This window comes from Equus caballus, chromosome 20 (assembly GCF_041296265.1).
Source record: "Equus caballus isolate H_3958 breed thoroughbred chromosome 20, TB-T2T, whole genome shotgun sequence".
Lineage (NCBI taxonomy): Eukaryota > Metazoa > Chordata > Mammalia > Perissodactyla > Equidae > Equus > Equus caballus.
Genome location: NC_091703.1, coordinates 55,117,448 through 55,133,384, shown reverse-complemented (window position 1 = coordinate 55,133,384; position 15,937 = coordinate 55,117,448). Strand labels below are relative to the sequence as shown.

General features: G+C 37.2%; 1 protein-coding gene across 50 annotated transcripts in view; it reads right to left on the bottom strand.

Annotated features, from left to right (window-relative positions):
• MLIP (muscular LMNA interacting protein) overlaps positions 1-15,937 on the bottom strand; it is a 244,675-nt gene that overhangs the window by 54,261 nt on the left and 174,477 nt on the right. For all 50 annotated transcript variants that reach the window (XM_070244755.1, XM_070244754.1, XM_070244761.1 and 47 more), the window contains one exon: positions 10,368-10,412. In XM_070244755.1, the coding sequence (XP_070100856.1) occupies positions 10,368-10,412 (45 nt within the window). The remainder of the gene's footprint in view (positions 1-10,367; positions 10,413-15,937) is intronic.

Genomic DNA, 15,937 nt, shown 5'->3' with positions numbered 1-15,937 from the left:
AACAACTTTCCTTTTCTGGAAACTGCCCTCCATGCCCCCAAATCCACAGAGCTACACCCCCAGAAACCAAGTTCATAGTATGTATGATGAAACCAGGGGTGGCCTACTGACTTCAGAAGGTGAGCAGTGGGCAGCAAATAGATTGTGTCTCCTAACAATGTGGACTAGTCATTTAAACTGCTCTGCAGTCACTTTAGGAGATTGAAATTATAATACGCAACTAGGCAGCTATGGGAAAGCCTTAACCTGAGACGCTAAGGGCTTTCCAGAATTGAACTTCAAAACATACCTGCAGCCCAGCTGGATTTCTTGTCCTGAACCTCCCTAAAACTTTCCTTTTCTTTTACATGGATTCCCTTTCTTTTCAAAGTCAAGTTTACTTCTGTAACTTGCAATCAAGAGTGTTAGCTAATAGACTGGTCATTCAAGATTCATAAACTTCGACCCAATGTCAGTATGATGAGAGAGAAACAAAGAAATCTAGTTTGGGGCTGTTTCAAAAGGATGTTTCACAAACACCAAAATCTTGTTACACCGTAAACTGTCACAAAATGATTGATAAGTTTACAAAAACATCCCAAACAAGACTCAATAAAAAGTTGTGACACTTTTTCTGTTTAAGCAGTTTGCTGTAATCATTCTTCTCAACTCCATTTCCTCTAGGAAAATAGTAAATTAGCTCTCCTCAGTCAATGCTGATGCTCACAAGTGAAGCCTTAAGGGACTACATCTATCTCTCTGCTCTATAAACTACCGGATATATTTTGAGTCTTGAATAAATGCCGCTCCGCAATACTTCTTTCAATCGATATTTTCCCAGTTGTCTTTCATATATATGCCAACTGGGGAAAAACAGATTGAGAAAATCGCTATCTTCCCCAGGCTGAGAAATATCTCCCACTTAAGGAACTGATTTCTCTCGAGGGGAAAAATTGAGCAAGTAACATCCACTTATGCATGAAGTCACACAGTTGAGTATACGTATGAGAGCAATATCCCTCCAGTCAACTCAACAGAGGAACAAAGCCCAGACAGTCACTCATTTCTACAGCACCTGTAATAAGAGAGATGCCTGGTATCTGGGTCATGATCCTAAGTTGTCTAGACTTCCTGTCTCTCTTTCCCACTTGACTTCCTGTTTCATTTCTCCTTCCTTCTGCTCCTACTCCTGTGCCACCTACTCTCCTGCTCCTTTGTGAGGCAGGAAATCCATACAACAACTCCAGTACTCAGGGCCTACCAGGTTCTAAAACCAGCCTGTAGCTTTAGGAGCTAAGCTTGGTGGCAGCATGCAGAACAATGAAAGCAGAAAGAAGAAATCTGACCAGGAGCGCTTGATATGCCAAGAGAATCCCTCTGCCAGAGAAACATGGCTACCCGGTTCCTGTATGGGTAGCAAGCAGATATTTTGGATTATCCTGGCCTGGAGACTTTCACTCAGGTCACCTCTCTTGGGGTCATTACCCTCCAGAATGAGACCAGAAAAGAGACTCTTCCAGTTGGTTGGTTGTCAAGGACCTTCAGTATCAGAATCAGTTACTGAAGCTTCTCCCATAGACCCAGATTCCATATCTTATCTTTATGGTATCAGGCACTGTACTGAATACTTTAGATCTCCCATAGACCCAGATTCCATATCTTATCTTTATGGTATCAGGCACTGTACTGAATACTTTAGATAGATTATCTCATGGATTCCTTATGAACAACTCTGTGAGACGCTTTAAAGAGAATAAGTTACATGCCAAAGACATGAAGTTTATATTTGGAGAAGTCAAGATTTAAATCCAGGTCTGGTCAGATCATTAACCTCATGATTTCAATTATTCCTCTGCCTTCTCCAGAGAGAGAGAAACAGCATAGATAGAAACTTTAAATCATTTTTTAACACCTGTCTCTGTAACTTCCCCTGACCCATCAATCACAATTACCACACCCTTGATTTTGGCCATTGTTACCACATTCTTTGTCATTTATCTTTTCTTTTCACTAGACTTTCTAAATCCAGTTTTTCTTTCCTTAAGTGTGGCACAAACATTCCTGACAAAAGAGTATTCCTGGAACACTTAGGACCTGACGTTTTCCTGCTCAATACACAAATCCATATGTCTTCCCTTCTGCTACACATACACACACACACACACACACACACACAGACATCCCACACTCCACCTCCTAAAGGACTATAGTTTGGGTGGGCAAGATATCAAAATGTATACTGATGTTTCTCCAGATCTGGTTAAAAATCCACTCCTAAGAAGCAGCATGATATTGGTCAGGGGAGAACATCATGGATATAGATTTTAGTTTTTGCATTAGTGTTAATAGACTGCATGACCTTGAAAAAGCCATTCAATCTGTCTGGACCTTCTGATAAAGGGTTATAATTCTAACCCATGATTAGGTCCTTTAATAACCAGTAATGGCACATTTTATTATTTACCCTCCTGCCTCCTCAGGAACCACACCACACAGAGTTATTGCACAAAATTTGTTTCTGCATACTCAAATCCATCATTCAAACAATATTCTCAAAGTGCCTTTTAGAAAGTCTGAAGCAACTGGTGCTGTTGCTGGCACACAAGGCTGCCTTGGAATATTAGTAAACTTCCTCTCTGTTCTTCCTAAGACCCGTTCCTCAATGTCAAATGGTCATTTAATTTACATTTGCTAAAGACTAAATTGCAACACAAAGTAAACTAGTGGTTCTATTCAACTAAGAAGATGTCTGCTTAGCACCTTGCCGCTCAGAATGGAGTCTATAGACTAGCAGCATCAGCACCACCTGAGAATCTGTTAGAAGTCTGGCTCTACCGCACACCTATTGAATCAGAACCTGCATTTTAACAAAATCCCTGGGTGATTCATGTGCACATTAAAAAACGAAAGATACTCAACTAGAACTCATCCCATTAAAATGTCATGCTGCCCATCCAAAGATAGACCTTCCTTGGTCTGCCATCCCAGAGACATCTGTTTAACCTTGAGCTTCTGCCTCCAGACTGAAGGAGAGGCTTTAGAACACACTATCCTTTATTAATTTCTACTCTACATTGCATCCTTGCTCATAGTTGCCTGGTACCTTCAGACTTCAAGTAGACTTTGGTTCTCTAATTCGGGCAAATCTAATTTGCTAAGTCTGGGTCCAAACGAAAGCAAAGGAAATTAGATTAATCAAGTTAGAAGAGTCTATAAAAGTGAGCTACTACAAGATTGTCATTGTCCAGCAATATTACAACTAAACTAGCCCAAAGAGACCCTTCTTTCATTTTTATGTGCTATGGAATCCATAGAAGAGCTGGACTCATGATTGATAGACACAAATATTCTTACGATGCCAGAGAAAGCAATTCCATAATTTTCTTTCCAGCCTAAGAGGAAAAATAAAAACAAGCAATAACTCTCAGAGTCAGCACAAAGGGCACAGAAAGAACAATGAGGTTCTCCAAATGGCAAATTTCAATTCATTTTGATGAACCTCCTGAGAACCGATTTATACTGAATGTAAGACATTCTTGAAGTGCCTCAAAGACAAAACAACTATCATTTTGGACCTCTGAGGCATACGTCTCTCAGATGTTCTCCGGAGCCATGTTGCCAATTGGGACCTAGTCTATGTTAGGAACTGTAGTGTCTATGGAGATGAGTAAGACATAACCCTTGTTCTCAGAGTGCTGACAACCCGGTTGAGAAAACCACAGAACAATCACAGTATAAGTCAAGTCATGTCACTCGACTCCTCTCACAGCTCTCTAATACCTCACCTTCTCACTTCAAGTAAAAGCCAAACCCTTGCAATGCCTGCAAGGCGCTGTATGACCTCATCTTTCCTATGCCCAACTGGCCTCTCCCTTTCCAGCCAAATCTCCTGCTCCTGCCCTCTCAGCCCCTCACTCTCTCCACTCTAGCACACATGCTATGATATCCCCTCCTCCAGGAGTTTGCACTTGCTTTGTGCTTTGTCTGGAACTCCTTTCTCCCTTTCCAGGACTACAATCCTCACCTCCCCTTACTTAACCTTATATTTTTCCATAGTACTTATCAAAATCTGACATCTGTTCATGTATTTGCTGTCTTGCTTTCTCCACTAGAATGTAAAATCTGTGAGGCTAGAGATCTTTGTTTTGTTCACTGCTGTATCTCCAACACCTAAACTGTGCCTGGAACATACTAGGTGCTAATAAGTACTTGAAGAATGAATAAATTAATTGTCAGGCAGAAGCCCAGTATGCTGGTTATAATCCAGTATGGAGGCCTTAAGGGTATTGATTGCCAGCTTGAAGTCTCTATTTTTCCTGGACTGATTTTTGATTACACTTTAACCAGGAAGAGGGAACTTGGCAGGATAGACAATCCAGACAGCCTTTCACAAACAGAGAACCATAAGAAGGAAAGGGGATTCCTGAGCTCCACGCTCGGAGGTAATAGGAGGCTGAAGTTATCACCCCTGATGGATGCAGGAAGTCAAGGCCAGAAACCACTTCTTTAGGAACCTCACAAGATTTTAACCCTCTCCATTTTTAAAAAGTTGCTGTTTTCCCCCTGTTTGCTTATGATGATAAACAGTATAACTCTTAACACCAAAAGACAGTGATGTCATCTTTTTTGGAGGATGCAGGAGTGGGCTGGACCTCAGTAGATCACGTCTAACGGTACTCTTAGTCTTGAGGGAGAAAGTCTGAGAGAGAGTATGTGGAGTCTCCATGGCCCTGGGGCAGGTTTTAATGGCCTGTGAGGAGCTGGTCGGAGCCCGCTATTCATTTGTATTTATAACTCATCAAGTATACACTTATCCTTGAGCATTGCTACTCAGGTCACTGTAATAATAGACATTGTTTCTGTCCTTTGGAGCTTATAATCATAATTCTATGACAACAAGTTGGTACTGCCGCTGGCTAGAGACCAAAGTTGAAAATTAACTGCCAGCACTGACCTAGAGAATCCATTACTAATATTTTAAAATAATGGCTTCTCGGAATACATCTTTTTCAAATTAGTAACTTCAAGTAGTGGACCGATATTTTTCATTGCCTTTGACTACAGTAGCAAGCTCTGGGGTAGAGTGATGAGGGAGCAAAAGAAATAAAAGATAGTGTCTCCGTTTTAAAGGATTTATTTTTTATCTTTTTGAAAAACTAAGATGTGTAATAAAAGAGCAAGAAAGTACTAAAACACAGCATGGAGAAAATTCTGTGAGCCTGGCTAGAATTCTACCTATTCGATGGATCCAAAGAGTTTGTGAACGTGCCATAGCCGTGTCTTTTACCCGTTTGCTTCAGTCCTGTCTTCATTCTCCAGGGTTATTTTCTTTAGGGTTTCTGTGGTAACAAGCTCATAGAAACTCAAAAACATCCCACCAGTCAAGACTGTTGACAAAAGCAATTTTCTCTAAATTATTTAGCTGATTCACTCATTCAATTCATAAATGTTTATTAACTCTCTTTTTTTTTAAATAAACATTATAAGCTTGAAGCAAATACTTAAGCTTTTTTTCCCTCGTCAAAGAAATATCTCAGATTTCAAAACACTGTGGTACAGAGTAATGCTTCTAAGATTGGAGGGGAAAAAAAACCAGATTTGTATACTACCCATTAACTATGGGATGGTTGACGCGGCATCGTAGATACCTGGACTTCAGTTTTTTCATCAGAATAATGGAAATAATTCCTGCCATACTAACTCACAAGGTGACTGTGAGAACCTAATGAGATAATATGCATGACAGAACTTTTTAAAAAAGAAAAAAGCATAAAAGGAATTTGAAAGGACAAAAACTTTTCTTTTTCCTATTTTCACATTTTTAATATAGGGTGTTGATAATAAATGATCTAGACTGTGCAGGAAAGGACCTACCTGATGTGCTTTTTCCAAAAAGAAAAAATGTATAATTACTACGATATTTGTATAAAATAAACATATATAGGATTTCAATAATTATAAACCACATCCTGCAGCCTGAGAAACATTTTCTGGAATATACACAACACACATTGGCCAGATTGAAATATTTCAATGGTTAAAGAAAGGACAATTGCATGACTCAACCCGAGGAGGCGTAGATGACCAATGCAGCAGCACTTAAGTGTGTCATGTCAAGGAAAAACTGGTCAAGGACAAACCGCCTTGGAGCTTGAAGAAGACATCAGCTCTCCACAAGAGCTTTCCGGGCTGCATTTGCTGAACAACAGAGACCTCAAGGGCCCTCAAAGATGAGTCATCCACCACTAAAACAGGACACATCAGCTGGCCTTCAGAACTGGGAACAAAGTATCTGCAAGTCCAAGCACGCCTCCTTATAATGTTCCAGTAAGCTGCCTTTGCTTGTACCTGTATACGGCCATGTGGCCATTTTTTTCATTCTGTTGTTTTGTACTCTCTAGATTCAGAATTCCACCCTGGACAATCATGAACATTGTTAATGGCATGAAATTTCAAAAGTAAAAGCTAAATGTGATCTAAACTAGGCTCCCCTACCGACTGCTAAGGAAGACCAATGCATACCCATCTTGTAGAGGTCAACCTTTTTCAATCCAGAGAAAAGAGACCCCACCAGCCTCTGTGAATATTGTGATGACTCAGCGCAGGAAAGAGGAAAGGTTTCTGCAGGTTAAACCTAGATTCTAGATCCTTCCTCTCCTTTTGTTCCATTTATGATGCTAGGAGAAGCACTGTCCACGGGTGCAAGACCTCAACACCCTGGCTAATCTGACCCAGTCTCCTCTTCAGTAAGTGGTCATATCTTTGCAGGCCATGCAAGAATGCCAGCAATACATGAGGTGCCCAGCGAAGGTCACAGTTCCATAAAGGCTCAATTTCCCAATTCCTTCAACTTTATTCCTCTTGAATTATCTAAAATGCATATCAAAATTATCAAAATTCCTTTTTGAAAGTCATGCAGAACAAAGATGACCACTGATACTGAGATCTTAGGCAAACTATTTAAACTCTGTGAGCCTGTTTCTTTATCTGTAAAAATGGCCACTCACATTATCTCTTAATATTTCAGAGGATTTACATGCAATAATAACACCTCTCATATGTACAACGCTACAATGGCAACTTCACAGATTATGATATGTGAGCCATGCAGCCACGGCTTCAAATTGACTGAGGAGTTATTCCAACCTCCATTTTATAGACAGGTGTTTCCAATACCCTCATTGCTAAGACCTTTTCTAGTTTTGATGTACTGTGATGCTGTTTAATAGAAGAAGAGAAACTGAGGCACAGATTGGTGAACTAGCTTCATAACGGCCCCCAAACTATTCCCCCTGAACCCAGTACTAAATCATTTGGCTTCCAGAGTAAACAATGGGAATATTTTAGAGTAAGAGGCAGGTCATATTTCTTTTTTTCCTTCCAATGATGATTTGGCACAGGGGCCATGTAAACAAGCATATAAGTAAGCCTAGTTAAAAAGAAAGAAGTATAAAAGAATGATCTATCCTTAAATAGCCAAATCTCAAAAGCATAACACCTTCTGTATTAAGCTTCTGCCACCACAATTTATCATAAATCTTCCCTTCAATTAACTTTTTACATTTCTCTCCTAAAATAGGAGTCAAATAATTTTAACTGCTTATTTTATACAAAACATACAGTATTCATTTATATTATTTATTTATTCTTTTTTTTTTATTTTGAGGAAGATTAGCCCTGAGCTAACACATGCTGCCAATCCTCCTCTTTTTGCTGAGGAAGACTGGCCATGAGCTAACAACCATGCCCATCTTCCTCTACTTTATATATAATTTAAATACAATCTATCATACATTCTCAATAATTTTGTTTTTATGTGCTACACATATTTGTACACATTTATATAAACAAAAAGTAACACATAATCAGAATTACCTGTCATATGGCATCTATATATGTGTGCATATTATAAACACACACATATATGTGTGTGTATAAATATAGTTTTGCTTTTCAAAGGCATTCTTATTTACTGAAATTATTAAAAACCTAATCCTAAAGAGAGTTTGTGATGGCAAATACTGAAAATTTATTCATAAAAATGAAAAAGTATCATTTTATTCATAAATTACATTACTTAAGAATAAAAATATTATAAATCCTTAAGGAGGCAATCGCCATATAACATCTCTTGCATACAATTATTCCTACTCTAGTCCACTCCCAGGTAATGTAAAGACAGGGTTAATGTCATGAAATACAAGTCAAAGGGATTGAATTGAATAGTTACATCAATCCAAGAGATGCTCTTTCTTATGTGGTAAGCTTGTTTGATAATAATCCCTTCACAAACCTTCCTACATCTCAAGGGCATTTTTGGATTATAACTTAATTTAAAATTTGGTTAAGAAATTCCTTGAACTCTTTAGAGGAAAGGTCTAAAGGAAATGCAAAGAAATGATCATCAATGTCAGTCAAAACAGTGCTTTGAATTTGTCTCCCTAGAGATAACAAATTTAGGATTGATAGAATTAGTTTATTAGGCAAGAATAGGTTTATTTATTACATTTACAATGAGTTGTTTTTACCATGTCTCATTTTATGAAATCATTATATATATTTGCCTCTTTGAAATAGTTTCTTAAAATATTAAGCTAAGAACTGATATAGATATGTCAGTCAGATACACACACATATAGTTATTTGTAAAAAATTAAATATATACATTTAGTCATTCAATATCTAAAATCTGCATTTTTATACTATATTGAGTGAAATTATATGTGGATATTAAAAATATTCTTGATTTTCACACATTACTCTCAAGAAACAAGTATATCATTATTGTAAATATTAAACTAGTTGTAGTAATATTTCCATATCTAAAGTGGGAAACCGTTCCACTTCATTAGTTATTGCAGTGCTGGTTTCCATGGCAACGCCTTCCCTTCCCTGTGTTGGTAATCATAGACTCACAGCACTAGAGGGGCTTGGAAAGTACGTAATAGAATGCTCTCATGGTTCATTTAGGAGGTTGAGGTCCAGATTCCCAGATTCGGGACTTACCCACTGCTAGCCCAGGAGTGAGTGTCAGAGCGGGAAGGAAAAGGTGGGTCTTCAGGCCCCCATTCCAGCATCTTTCAACCATACTAGACTGCCTGGCACTATTCTAAACCAATTGACACTAAAATTACACACACACGCAAACACACCCCATCCAGACACTAAATGTACAAACACTAACATAGCCAAATGATTTGCTTGAATCAAGCTATTTTAACTATCCAACTATACTTTTTATGATTTTTCAGTGATACAAATAAAAATATTGTTGTCATTTTGGCACAATAATGACAAGATGACTTATTGCCTATGAATGTAGGACACCAAAACAATTGCTTAACAAAGGAAAAGAAAGTCAGCATTAAACTGATTTTGTCTTCTTAATGTCTCAAACTGCTTTACTAGATATTTCCATTAATTTTATTTAAAGCACCCTATTGTTTACAATTTACAATTGGAATTTATAGGAATTTACAGTTATAAACAATAAAAATTAAAAGATATAAAGAAAATCTTTAGTAATATCTAGGCAACTTATTTCATGGTTTTAATCTGCTGAAGAATAAGTCAAAACACTATAAGAAAAAGTAATTCTCCTATTTATCAAATGCTTATCTATAAATAACAGATTCTAGAGTCCAGATCTGTGTTGTCCAATAGCAGTAATCACCAGGTCCCCTGTTGAGCCCTTGAAATGTGACTAGTCTGAATTAAGATGTGCTATAAATGTAAAATAGCAGATTTCAAAGAGTTTGCTCAAAAAAAGAATGTAAAATATCTCAATTTTATACTGATTATATGTTGAAATGATAATTTATATGCCATTAAATAAATATATTATTAAACATAATGTGACATTTCTTTCTACTTTGTTTACGTTGCTACTAGAAAATTTAAAATTACACATGTGGCTTGCGTTTGTGGTTCACATTATATTTCTATTGCTCCTCCCCAGTCTAGACCATTCACCTACTAATCTTCCTGTCTGAAATATCTCATTTCCCATTTTCTCAAGGCCAGAACCTATGCCATGTTATCAGACGTGACCTTCTCCTTGTGCTCTTTTCTGCTCTCTCCCATCAAGAAGTGAGAGCTCTTTCCTTCTCTGCATTCCAACAGCATCTTGTTTCTGACCCCACCCATCCTATTCTAACGCCGCTACAAGTTACTAGCAAATAAGGTCTATGGACAGTTTTAGGTATGTTTGTAAGCTGCAAAACAACCACCATGGAGCTTTAGAAAAGCAGCAAACTTTTATTAGACAAGCAAGCGAACAAACTTACATGTCGTAACTTTTTTCTCAGTTCACTTCCCCTTAAGTAAAACTATCGTGAGAGATGGGAATTTTCTAAAGTAGATCTATGGCTTAGTAAAAGGATACGTACCAGCTGACTCTCAGATACTGTAGAGGATGGTGAAGAGAGGTTTGCCTGCAAAATTATAAACATGGTGTTTATTTCATGAAATTCACAATTTAGTAAAATAATATATCTATATTTTTATATAGTATATCAAAGTTCTTTTATTTAAAGTAATACAGGTCTATTGTAGGATTTTTAAAAGTATAAAGTAAAGGGAAAAATATCATTAAGCATCAAAAAATGATTTTCAACATTTTTGGTACAATGCCTTACAATATTTTTCCTATGCATTTTTATTCAGCTCACATAACAGTGAACATGATGTTTTATACATTGCTCTTCCGTAACATCTTAACATAAGCACTATCACAAGACATCAAAAATTCTGCAAGACGACATAGTATTTCATTCTCTGTATACTCCATATTTTACTTAAACGTACCAGCATTGTTGGTTATTTACATTTACAGCAAAATGAAACAAATAATAGATTTTTTCTTAAATCATCCTTATATTAAAAAATTGCTTTCATGATTTGGGAAAGAAAATGATTCGGTTTTTAAAACTGTTCTAAATTAAAGAGGAGACTACTATTGTTTCTTCACCCTTGGTTCCTGAATGGCACTCCTTTCTTCTGGCTTTAGTTTCCTTCTTGCTGAAGTAAATGCTTTGGTTGTTTCTTCAGAACTTACTATCTTGCACTTTGTCTGACATGTTTTTATTTTGTTCTCATTCTTGAATGAGAGTTCACCTGGACACAGAATTCCAGGGTAACAGGTATTATCTCTCAGCAGTTTGAAGATACTGTCCCCTGGCTCTGGTTTCTGTTACCGCTGTCAGTCTAAATGTCATAACTTGATGAATCATCTGTCTTCACATGCGGTTAGTGTTAAAGGCGTTTCTCCATGACATTCTCTCATTTCACTATGAGGTTCCTGAGGGTGGATTTCTTCTTATGTATCCTATTTTGGGACTTGGTATAGTCCTGAGTATGAGTATCATTCTTTCCTTCTGGAAAATCCTCCCTGAATATCTCTTCAAATGTTGCCTTTCTCCCATTATATCTAATCTCTTCTTATGGAGCTTCTACTAAACATATGTTGAGTCCTCTCAATCCATCCTCCATATCTATAAAAATTCTATTTTATATTTTTTACCTTTTTATGCTGTATTCTGGATGGTCTGCACATATAAGCCTGACAACTAATTTTTCTTCAACTGTATATTAATACATTTAACATAGTAACTGAATTTTATATTTTAATCACTTTATTTTTAACTTAGAGAAGTTCCTTTTGATTCTTTTTCAAATCCTTTTTATGATATAACTCTTAACTATTTCAACATTTTTAATATATTTAAAAATTCATTCCAGATTTTTTTATAATCTCTCATTGCTAAATTTCCTGTTGAATCTCCCTCCAGCCTCTCCCCCACGATGTTCTTTATTCATTTTATGGCTTTTTACTTTTGATTTTGAGCTCATCTTCAGTCAGGGTAACTTTGGTGATGATTTCTGTAGGTGTCTGAGAAGCCCTGAGTCGGGAAAACATTCCTACAATACATTTCACACTTGCCCTTGTGGGGGCCTGAGGAGTTTCACAGGTTCTGGATCAGTTTCTATTTTGTTTCATCATCCTAATATTTCCAAACCTCAGGATGGCAGATCCCCACATCTTCAAGTTTCACAGGTTTAGAACCCATTTTCTCATGCTTGACTCATTTACCACCCAAGAGTGTAGGGTGGAGATAGTGGAAGGATTTATGTTTTCTCTATCCCATGCATCACAACCACTGTGGCCCTCTAGGCTCCTGAATGGACACAACAGACTCATTTATAGGTCTTAGACTTATTATACAGTGAAAGTTAAAATCGAAGCTCCTGGCTGCAAGCATCGATGTTCTGATGTCCCTAAGTTCCACCAGAGCTTTAATTTCTCCTCAACACTCCCCCTTGGAGCTCCCATTTCATTTCCTGCACTCAGAAGTTTCTCTTTCTTTCTTTTAGGTTGAGTTACATATATATTTTTAATACTTATGCTTTACCAAGCATTTATGCATTTAAATAGGAGGCTGAGCTTCCACATCAGCTCAGCCTTCAACTTTGATGGGAAGTGGTCAACATACAGATGCACAATTATAAATATATGTGGCTAAAATATGATAAAGTTGTGTTCCTAAAATATTCCTATTTTTTGGAAATTGAAAATATTTTCAGGGTTTATTATGAATTTGCCAATATCGGTTTTACTCTCTGAGAGATGAACAATAACTGAAAACTGAAAGCTCAGTGGTTCTTATGGCATTGCCAAGTATATAGGAGTGTGAGTCACCAAGCATAATGACGAGGCCCCCGCAGTCCTTCTCACACTGTGTCCCACATTGTTTGTTTTCTGCTCTTTGAGTTATTTCATTCCTCACAAGGCCTGCACTGCTTGCTGTCCTTCCTGGAGGCTCGACGGCCGCAGGGTGTCCTGGCTAAGCGCTCCCCAGCTCTAATTGCTGTGGACCTTGCTGGTGTGCACTGAGGTTTATGGCTATTCCGTGCTGCAGAAAATTGCCCTTCAGAATGTCCATCACAGTGATTTTTCAGTTCACCTAGGGTTTCATTTTTAACCTTATGACGTAATATGCATAAGAATGATGTCTTTAAAATCCTAGGTTTTTCCCCCTTCACTGAATTTTCCTTATTGTGATAAGGAGAGAATTCTCTATGAATTCCCTAAGTTAAATTAAAAGCTTCTATGAAATATGTTGAATTAAATGTACCTTCATGGAAACAAAAAGCATACTTAGATTTTTATCTCAATAATTACAGGAAAGAAGAGGTTACACATGAAAAACAAAGTATTTGCACAATTTATTGTGCTAAATACCAAATTATTATAGGAAAAAAAGATAAAATGCTCAAGAAAATATAATAGTTAAATTAGGGGAAAACTCAAATATGCTTGTATCCAGTCTCCATACAGCCCCTACATTCCTTCAGTGGGAATTATGACAAAACAATAAGATGCTTCAGACATACTCAGCACATTTTTATTTCATTTAATATAATGGTCTTCATATCACTATTAGGAGAAACTATTCCCAGAGAAGGAACAAAATTCAATGCTAAACCTCATGTGGAGTCGATATTTATGAAGCCATTGCAGACTTGCATTACCAAAGAAAAGGAACATTGGCTCATGTGTATTATGAAAATAACCAGATTCTTTCAACCAACCCAGTCATATAAACCCTTTAAGAAGCCTCTCTGTGCTTGCTCATACGGGTTAACACTGATGCTTAAATGCCGTAGCTATAGTTGTCTTATTAATATTGTAGCAATTATTTTCCAAAAAGTGAGAGAAGATTGGTGAGCTGAGATTGGAGCAGTGAGTGATGCGAGGAGGTTACTGTATTTGAACAACTGCCAACTGGTCAATGAGATTAAAGTAGAGAAGCAATTTGAGATACATAAAAACGAACTTGATATTGGATTTGAACACTAAAGTTTTTAGTCATTCACATCTATCCACATTGATCTTAACTGAAGAACAACATTACAGATAAGCGTGAGTGTAAGAGTGGCTCTTTATAAAACAAAATCCCATAATCAATATTCCACAGACTTTGGCATCATTTTAATGACAAAAGAAAGAAAAGTCAGAGAGAGTGGGGGCATTTTAACTAGTATATTATCATATAAAAAACTTAAAAACTAACAGAGCAGTCAAAAACTTGTAAAAGTCAAAATTTCTTACTTCAGAGAACATCTATTAAAGAGTTAGGTTACATGGAAAGTAAAAGAGTCAAAGACTGAAAAAAGAAAGGAGGATTTGAAATCCACTGAAAAATAAGCTACTACACAAGGCCACCACTTGTGCCAAGCCAGCTTTGGAGAAACCATTTTCCTCTTCCAAAGACTTGATGCAGAGGCACATAAAGCACAACCACACTTCTTAGTCATCGTCTAGAGCTGCTTTTCCTTGCAATCTGTAGTTTTTCCCCATTCCTGACACATGTCCTTTGGGCTGGCATCATGTAGCAGACACCCACTTGGGGGATTGGGACCAAATCGAGTTGCATCCAATAAAAAGTGTTGAACAGTTGCTTTCGCCTTCTGCATTCTGCACTTCCACTTCAGGCATGCTTTCCTCCTTTCAGCAGTCACGTCCCTCCCACCTGCATATAACATCTGGTTCCACATCATTAAAATGTCTCTCTTCCACCTTTTCTCTGTTGACTCTAATTATCCCGAGGTTTCTTTTCTCAAGGATCAAAGAACTCTAATTAGTGATAATATGTGAACTAATTACATGATTGCTCCCAGGCTAGACTGATCTACAGATAGGCAGAAAGACAAAAATCTAAAATATTAACTGAGCACCTAATAATTATTGAGTGCTGAGCTTGGCATTGAGGAAATAAATAATCACAAAATGCTAAGATACTGTCTTACCCTTGACCTAGGGGGTGTTTCTGGGATTTGCACGTAAGGCACTATTCAAAAGAACGAGGCCAGTGGTAAGAGGTTAGGCACCAAGGCCATGGTGATATATTATGAGGCATCATTCTTGCTTGCTTCACACTGTTTATTCTCTCTCTAGACCTTTACTCTGTATGAATATCTCATTAAAAGCCATTTTAGACAAGTTAGTAATATATCCCCCAAAGACCTAAATATAAAAAGTAGATTTGGAGGTATTTAAAAAGTTTGACTCTTTAAGCTAGGGAACAATGATTCCATCTTGTCATGAACATAATTGGTAGTCAGAATAAGTGGGCATAGTGACCAGTGACAGCCATAGTTTATATGTACAAACGAGGAAATAAAGGATCAGATCAAGGGGAAGTTTGGCTGAAATATGGCACCTTCATGTTTGGTGAAGTCTAAAATGATGAGAAGGATATAAGGTATAAAGGTGTCTCATTAAGTTTCTTCCCTTCCTCCTCATTTAGCAGAACTCAGATAATTGTCTTCCATTCTCAACTTTCACAGGGGCATACCTTGGAAATATTTCTGAACAATGAAAAAGAAAGATAGTAATCGGTGGAATGGAAGTTCTTGCTTGAATTGTTCACAACTCTTCCCGTAACTTATCAAATCTCTGGTCACATCCTATGGAAGCAGATCTGGACACAGGTCTGGATTTAAGTGGATTGGATTGAAGTCACCTCTTATTTCAAGATCTATGACTACATTAATGCACATCGCCTCTGAAACCCTTCAGCATGGCAACATTTGCGAGCATAGCAACAAGGCAAGTGTGTGAGCTGGCTAAATTGGAGACGATGACCTTTATCTGAGTATCTGTATATATAGTGGGGAATATTCTTAATAAAGTTTGACACATTTTTTAATATGCTGTGATATTTTGAAAGCAATATGCTTCCATTGTAATGACATTTTTCTGTCCCTCATGCTCATTAAAAAGAGATCTTATCTGTGTACTACATAATATTCAATAAGCCTGTCTCTGTTATTTCTCTGGCACTTGAAAGTAACTCGTGAAATGTTGAGAGTTTATGAAACTAGTTGTTATCAATAGAATGTGATTCCAAATAAGGACTTTTTGACAAATTAGTAATAGGTCTAAATACTTGCCCTA